The sequence below is a fragment of the Sinocyclocheilus grahami genome, unplaced genomic scaffold (assembly GCF_001515645.1).
Source record: "Sinocyclocheilus grahami isolate Dianchi unplaced genomic scaffold, SAMN03320097.WGS_v1.1 scaffold257.1, whole genome shotgun sequence".
In the NCBI taxonomy this organism is placed as follows: Eukaryota; Metazoa; Chordata; class Actinopteri; order Cypriniformes; family Cyprinidae; genus Sinocyclocheilus; species Sinocyclocheilus grahami.
In genome coordinates, this window is record NW_015505436.1 from 835,158 (window position 1) to 843,245 (window position 8,088).

Sequence of the window (8,088 nt, forward strand, 5' to 3'; positions counted from 1 at the left end):
ACTCTGTATCAATTGTTTATGCACACACACACACACACACACACATATATATATATATATATATATATATATATACATATATAAAATAGTATATACATATATAAATATGATTATTGTAAAATAAATCTAAAAATACTGCCTTAAAAGCTGCTGTATTTTTATTATTTACTGATTACAAATGTTTTAAAAATAAGAAATATAATATAAAAAATGTAATATTTCTTTTTAATTTTTAAAAATAATTTTATATATAAACAATTTTCTTTTTGATAATTCGATTTGTTTTTTTTTCATAGTTTATGTGACTGTAGTACAAATACACCAGGGTTCCTCAATTAGTTTTTGCAGAGGGCCGAATTCTGCCAACAATACCAAGCCAAGGGCCACTGACCTATATATATATTTTGAAAATGCCTATTTTGAGTGGAAACAGAAACAAGCTGTTTTTTGGGCCTGTCTCTTTAAATGCAAATGGACTGCTGCTCCCCACCCTCTTTTTCAGAATAGAGCTGCGCCATTACAGCTTGTATCTGCTAAAAACATCTGTTTTGTTTCTGATTATCATGTTTATCTCGCTGAAATCATGCGTTTTAAACCATATGAGTTTAAACTTCTGATATACGGTTTTCTGAGCGCACACATCCGAAGCACACGCACAGAAAGCGGCTGTCACAGCATGTGAGTAATAAACTAAGTTCTCATTCACACACAAGTTTATGTTAAAAACACACGAGTTACAAAAACAGTCGGTTATGTCTGTGAAGGTAAACAGCTGGGAAATAAATTGCATGTTTATTTTAGATCTGTGTGGCAGCAGCAATATACAGTAAATAAATCAATAAATCCACTGCTCTGTTGTCTCCTCTGAGGCTGGGACTGTAAATAGTGTTCTGTGCTCGTCAGTGCAGCCAAAGACAGAACAGTTAGCATGCTTAGCTCAACCTTTCGCCATGACGTTAGAACTGGTACACCGTTGTCGCTTGCGAAATCAAAATGACGGCACCGTGGGTGGAAACTTACAGATTAAGGGATTATAATATTATAATGAGATCCCTTTGCCACGTCACCAAGGGAGCGAAATCAGACGCGCTCGTTTTCTCAGACGCTTGCAGAAAAAGGCTTCCCCAAACAAAGTTTCTGGGTTAATCTTTTTCACGTTTCCTTGGTTGGTAGATGTACCAGGGACCTGATTATAGCACTTAAAACCTGAAAAAGTCAGATTTTCATGATATGTCACCTTTAAATCAAACTTGTACGTTGAAACTGAACACACTGCGAACCAACACGTGTATATTCCATAACAAAGATCGTATCAGTCACAAAAATTGTTCAGTCCATTCACTTTTGAATGGTTTATTTTCCGTGTCCACATTTCTTCACACTCGCCATGTTTTTGCCGTCACATCGTATCTACACTGGACACGACAAAGCATTGCAAATCATGTGAACTTTGTCAGTACATCATAAATAGAACGAGTCAGTTTACTGTCGGGGATTTGTCGTGTCGCGCCGCATCTAGTGTAGACAGCATTACTGTTTATAATGGGTTCTATTGTATTTTGTTGCGTCGCACCACGCCGCTCGCATCCAGTGTAGACACGATGTAAGTTAATGTGGCTTTCTGATGCTGCGTGCACACATTTTTTGAAATCACTATGAAGAAAATTTATTCCTGGAAGCAAGCCTGCAGAAAGTGTGTGGTCTCTGTTGTAATCTACTAGAGTCAGTGGGTGGAAGAGCAGAAATAAAGCCGTCATGAAATGAAGATAAAGAAGATGGCAACTCTAAGATATTTTCTTCCCAGGTTTGAAGCTGCACACTCACCGTGAGCAAGGCTGCACGGTCACTAGTGCTCTTTGAGTTATTGACTGATGTGTTAGATCAGTTGAGCGGATGCATTCGCATCTGAGCTGAAGATTCAAGGTTGTCTGGACCAGCGTTATTTTCTAGCTGTGCACATGTTAAAAAGCCTTGAAACTCACATTAGATAAAAATGATCTCATTTGTGGACTTTAGCTTCTCTTTTTACCAGTTTTAGCTGATTATAGTTTTTTGTATTTCTCAAAACAACATTTGTTGTATTATTATAAAGTAAAATTCCTTTTTTTATTAAAACAAGTTTTATTAAAAGGTTTATTAAACAAGAATATTATCATTTCATATATAATGCATTTTTAACGAAAACTTGATTCCTCCACGGGATAAAAAGTTAAATAGGTATTTAAGAGTTTTTACCTCACAATTCAGACAATTCTCTGTGAAGAAAAGCCAAAACTGTGAATTACAAACTAACATGTGCCAGAAGTCAGAATTGTGAGATAAAAAGTTGCAGATCCCTTTTTTATTTTTTCTTCCATGGAAGCCAAAACAAAAAACAAAAACTGCGTAAGATAAACACTTAATTCAGAGGAATAAAAAACAGAATTGTGAAACAAACTCAGAACTGCAAGAAAAAAGTCAGAATTCTGAGTTTATATTTCACAATTCTAGATGTTTTTTTTGCACAATTCCAAGAAGAAAAAAAAAAATTCTGAATCAATTAAAAACAATTAATAATTAATCAAACATTTTTCTGTAATTAATCAGAATTAATTGCATATTAATAAACAACAAAGATGGTATATTTTAAATAATCTTTTTACTAAGTAGCCTATTATTAATGAAGGCCAGTATCAATCATACCAATACTGCTACTGATATCTTTATCTCTATATTTTCCCTCAATTTTAGCAATTAATTATAGCCATTCAACATTACAGTATAATTGAAAGTCACTATTTTTAACATTTAATAGGCTTTGAAATATAACAAGGTCACGAGGTATTTATATAAAATATAATGGTAACATCAAGAATGGGTAAAAATGTCTTTGGAAGATCTGTGCACTATAATGGATATCATGCTTTAAAGAGTTCATTCTTTTTATTTACTTCACTTTTTGTGCCTTCTGAATCTCCCATGAACACTCTCTGTGGGCTACACAGCTGAACTGTCATTATTCAAATGACACCTCCTCCAACAAAAAGCTACTCATGCCAATTTTCCTCATTTGTAACTGGTGATTAGCTAAAGAGGCTAATCATTACTGTTCCTAATTGACTAAATAAGCCATCAAAGAGAGGGAGCACATCCGTGTGTATTTAACATCTAATAAGTCAATTGACGGCTGATTCGAGGTAAGTGGAAAACGAACAGCTTCCAGTGTACGCTAAACACAAAGGACTTCGCCAACAAGTGGACAAGGGACACTGCTCATACCCGAGCCACATTCAGTCCTCTCACCGCTAACGTAAAGCGCATTTCCGTCTTGAACCGTCAATAATTTGCACAATCAATTACAGAAAACAAGCCTGTTATATGAAATTCTGATCCTCGGAGGTCTTATGAAAGAAAAATGATTAAAATGTAGAAACTGCACAAATGGACTCCGTAATTATGGTTTAATTGCTTTGCGTTTTGAGATAATAGGGATCCATTAATTAATTTGCCAAGCAGACGCTCTCTGTTTGAGTGAAGCGGGAACATGGCTGCCATGCTGAGTGCCTCCCGAGTGATTAAAGAAATTCTTCAGTCTTGTCGTTCCTTTTGTATGCCCACACATTATGTGCGGACAAAAGCCTTTCGAAGTGTTTTTTTCTTCTTTTTGTGATCTATCAAACATGTGGGACTTCTCATTTGTCCAACACAAATGAAATCCTTGATTTCAAACACTTAATACGTGAGAATTCAAAATGCACAACCTCCTTGGAAAGCAAATGTTCCTTGCTGTTTGAAAGGGCTGTGAGGTGTTTCTAAAGTGCTTATTTTCACAGAGAAATTATAACAGAACATCTTTTTTTGCATGTGGTCAGGTGCTTACATTATATTTTTAAAATATCTTTCCAATAACAATGAAATTTATACACTACACAAAAAAATCTACTATCCTATATGAAATGTAATTGTCTGTGCTAATTGTATAACACATCTGAATAAAAAAAAAAAATCAAATAGTAAATACATATATACAGTGGTGTGAAAAAGTGTTGGCCCCCTTCCTGATTTCTTATTTTTTTTGCATGTTTGTCACACTTTAATGTTTCAGATCATCAAACAAATTTAAATATTACACAAAGATAATGCAAGTAAATACAAAATGCATTTTTTAAATGATGATTTCATTTATTAAGGGAAAAAAGCTGTCCAAACCTACGTGGCCCTACGTGAAAAATTAATTGCCCCCTCCTGTTAAATCATGAAAGAACTGCAATTAACCACATTATTTTAGAAAGCTGAGTTAAATTTCACTAGCCACACCCAGGCCTGATTACTGCCAGACCTGTTGAATCAAGAAATCACTTAAATAGAACCTGTCTGACAAAGTGAAGCATGCTTAAAGAGCAACACATCATGCCGCGATCTAAAGAAATTCAAGAACAGATCAGAATCAAAACAGTTGACATGTATCAGTCTGGAAAGGATCATAAAGACATTTCTAAGGCTTTGGGACTCCAGAGAACCATGATCAGAGCCATTATCCACAAATTGAGAAAAATTGGAACAATGGTGAACCTTCCCAGGAGTTGCCAGCCAACCAAAATTACTCCAAGAGCACAACCACGACTCATCCAAGAGGTCATAAAAGAACCCAGAACAACATCTAAAGAACTGCAGGCCTCACTTGCCTCAATTAAGGTCAGTGTTCATGATTCAACAATAAGAAAGAGACTGGGCAAAAACGGCATCCATGGGAGAGTGCCAAGGCAAAAGTCATTGCTGACCAAAAAGAACACAAAGGCTCGTCTCTCATTTGCCAAAAAAATATCTTGAAACACTTTTTCACACCACTGTATATATATATATATATATATATATATATATGAAGATAACATATTTATTAAATATAGACGTGCATGTGTGTTTTATATATACATAATAAATATACACAGTACACACAGATATAATATGTAAACATCCTTTGACATCGTTAATCATTTGACAGCACTTATATACTGTGCACACACACACACACACACACACACACACACACACACATATATATATATATATATATATATATTATACACACACGTAATTTTATTGAGGTTTAAAAAGTTGTTTCTGCTCAATCCGTGGCCCATGCCATGGCCATGTCGGAGGTCACCATTTTAAACCTTTGTTTGACTAGCTACTAACCCTGGAAAAGAGACACCATGATCAGCACTTGGATTTGCTTTTGTAGTCTGTAAATACATTTCTCGTTGTACAGTGATAATTTTTGTGAAAGTCGTTCTAAGATATTAGAATAAATATTGAATATTGATCGCCTGGTCCTTCAACGACTGTCAAATTCTTGTCTTCTTCTGCTTTTTGGGTTTCTAAGGCTTCTTTCTACAAGCAGCGAAAGGTCCATTGCACCCTAAACGTAGTACTAAACAGGGACAGAGAGGTTCACGTCTGCACGCAAGTGCATATTGAACCATTGCCAATACAATACCCTAGACCTTGAGTGAAGTTTCTGTGCCTTGCACGGCTCGGGTTTCAAGCACTCTTTCACAAATCAAGGGCTTTGCCCAAATTGCATTTTTTTAATCTTCATTTTTTTGATAGAGAAGATACAATAGAAAGAAACATGATTGCAATGACAACTTTCAATCCAATTTATCCCAGTTCCTTTTTAATGGGCTGCTCTGATGTGGAGTGAACTCCAAGGTTACATGAGCCAAGCGGCTGTGCCCTTCTCTTTACCTTATAGTGTCTTGTACAGCAATTAGAAACGATACAAAAACACACCTGTTTCACAACAGCGTACTCGCGGTTATATATCCTACATCTATTATATAGTTAAATACACACGCTTCCAAAAAGTATGTTAAGTGCAGTGTTTATCCCTTTACTTCAGATCATTTTTTTTTTCCTGGTTTCAGTAAACACTACACTATTAATACCCAAACAAAACAAATGAACCTTATTTGAAGAACCAGTTATTGTAAACTATTTTCGTAAATCTACGAATCAACTTTGACCCTAAAATATTTTATATATTATATACATACACACACACACACACACACACACACACACACACACACACACACAGTGTTGGCGAAAGTTACTTTTAAAAGTAACACATTACAATATTGCGTTACTCCATAAAAAAAAGTTGTGTTACTTGGTTACTTTTTATGGAAAGTAATGCATTACATTACTTTTGCGTTACTTTTTCTCACCTGAGCTGGGCTTGCTTTTGTTTTTTAATAACAATAAAACCCAAAAGTTATATTTTTGGCAACTGTAAAGGCTCTTTCACACCAAAAGTGAAATTAATAAACGGGAAAATAAAGTAACTTGCATTACTTATTTGAAAAAGTAACTCAGATATTTTATAGTAAGTTTGAAAGTAATGTTTTTTTTTACTAGTTACTTGAAAAAAGTAATCTGATTACATAACTCACAATACTTGTATATAAAATCACTTACAAGTACAGTAAAATTGTTTGCAAAAACATGACACTATTAATAAAACTGATTTAGTCTTTTATATGAATTTTATTCTGTTCGGACGTCCTTCCTGTAGCCTAAACAGCACTAGTATTGCCACGGTCATGGGTTCGATTCCCAGAAATAGCACGGACTGATAAAAAAAGTGTACCTTGAATGCAGTGGAAGTCACTTCGGATAAAAGCCAAATGCATAAATGTAAATTTAATGTCAATGAAAAGTTGTACAAAATAACCCAGCATTTGTGAACCTACTGTAATACCTGTTTCCGTGGACGTGTGAGGCACAGAAGGCATAGCTGTAGTGTAGGAGGGTCGGGTCCACCAGGGCGTTGTTATCGGAGAAGTCCATCAGGTCTTTCAGGTAGCAGAGGTGACGATGACAGCCCCTCACCCCGTATCGAGCGCAGTACTCATCCAGAACAAACACCTGGCCCGGGCTGAACCAACCCTGAAACACAACAACAGGTTCAGAATAAAACACACTTACTATAAACATGCAATTAGCTGATCTCAGCCATTCCTGACCAGAGTACATCTCTGCTTCTCTGGACTATTTATACTGTACTATATCACATCATATTATACTATACTCTAATAGAATATTGATTAAAAGTGACAGTAAAGACATTTATAATGTAACAAAAGATTTATATTTCAAATAAATACTGTTCTTTTGAACTTTGACTAGAATCCTGAAAAATTTACAAGTATTTCCACAGAAACATTAAGAAGCAAACACCATTTTCAACACTGATAATAAGAAATGATTCTTGAGCATCAAATCAGCATATTACAATGATTTATGAGAGATCATGTGACACTGAAGACTGGAGTAATGACTGCTTTGAAATCACAGAAAGAAATAAAAAACTATTTTAGAATGTGACATTTCCAGAATATTACTGTTTTTACAGTATTTTTGATTAAATAAATGCACCCTTGGTGAGTATAAGAGACTAAATAACAAAATGTTTTATTATTCAAGTCTATTGTAGTGTATGCTATTATAGTGTATACAGAATATATATATATATGTGTGTGTGTGTGTATATATATATATGTATTAGGGATGCACCGATACCTAGGGCTGGGTATCGTTCAAAATTTTTCGATATTGAGGCAATTCGGTCGATACCCAGCCCTACCGATACCGATACTGGTATCGGGCCCGATACTGAGCTCTTGTACTCATACTCATTAAAATGCCCCGATACCAAACGCCGATACCACACAGCATGTGATAAGTGCCATATAGAAACACCGACAACAGAACAACAGACAGCAGAATGGAGTTATTAGAGATTAAGGATGTCTACGAAGTATATGTATGCAATTAATATAACGTTAAACTTTCAGTATTAACGCCTGTATAGCTGATGTGCGCGAGCTGATAAACAAAGCACGGCTGAGTGGATTGAGCGCGCGGCGGCACAGATGCGTGAGCTTATCGAGTGAATATATCTTTCTCACAGACATCACTGGAAAGTTTGTAGTTCGGTCGGATACGTCAAAAACAAGTAAGTAAAACAAAGCACAATTACTTAACGGTAAGCAGAGAGAGAGAGAGAGAGAGAGAGTGCACACTTCTGTTGTGTGATCTTTGATG

The 8,088-nt window shown here is 35.4% G+C and overlaps 1 protein-coding gene across 1 annotated transcript in view; it reads right to left on the reverse strand.

Moving 5' to 3' along the window:
• Positions 1–8,088, reverse strand: part of cadps2 (Ca++-dependent secretion activator 2) — a 159,301-nt gene that overhangs the window by 36,248 nt on the left and 114,965 nt on the right. The window contains exon 11 of the mRNA XM_016290322.1: positions 6,743–6,930. Within this exon, the coding sequence (XP_016145808.1) occupies positions 6,743–6,930 (188 nt within the window). The remainder of the gene's footprint in view (positions 1–6,742; positions 6,931–8,088) is intronic.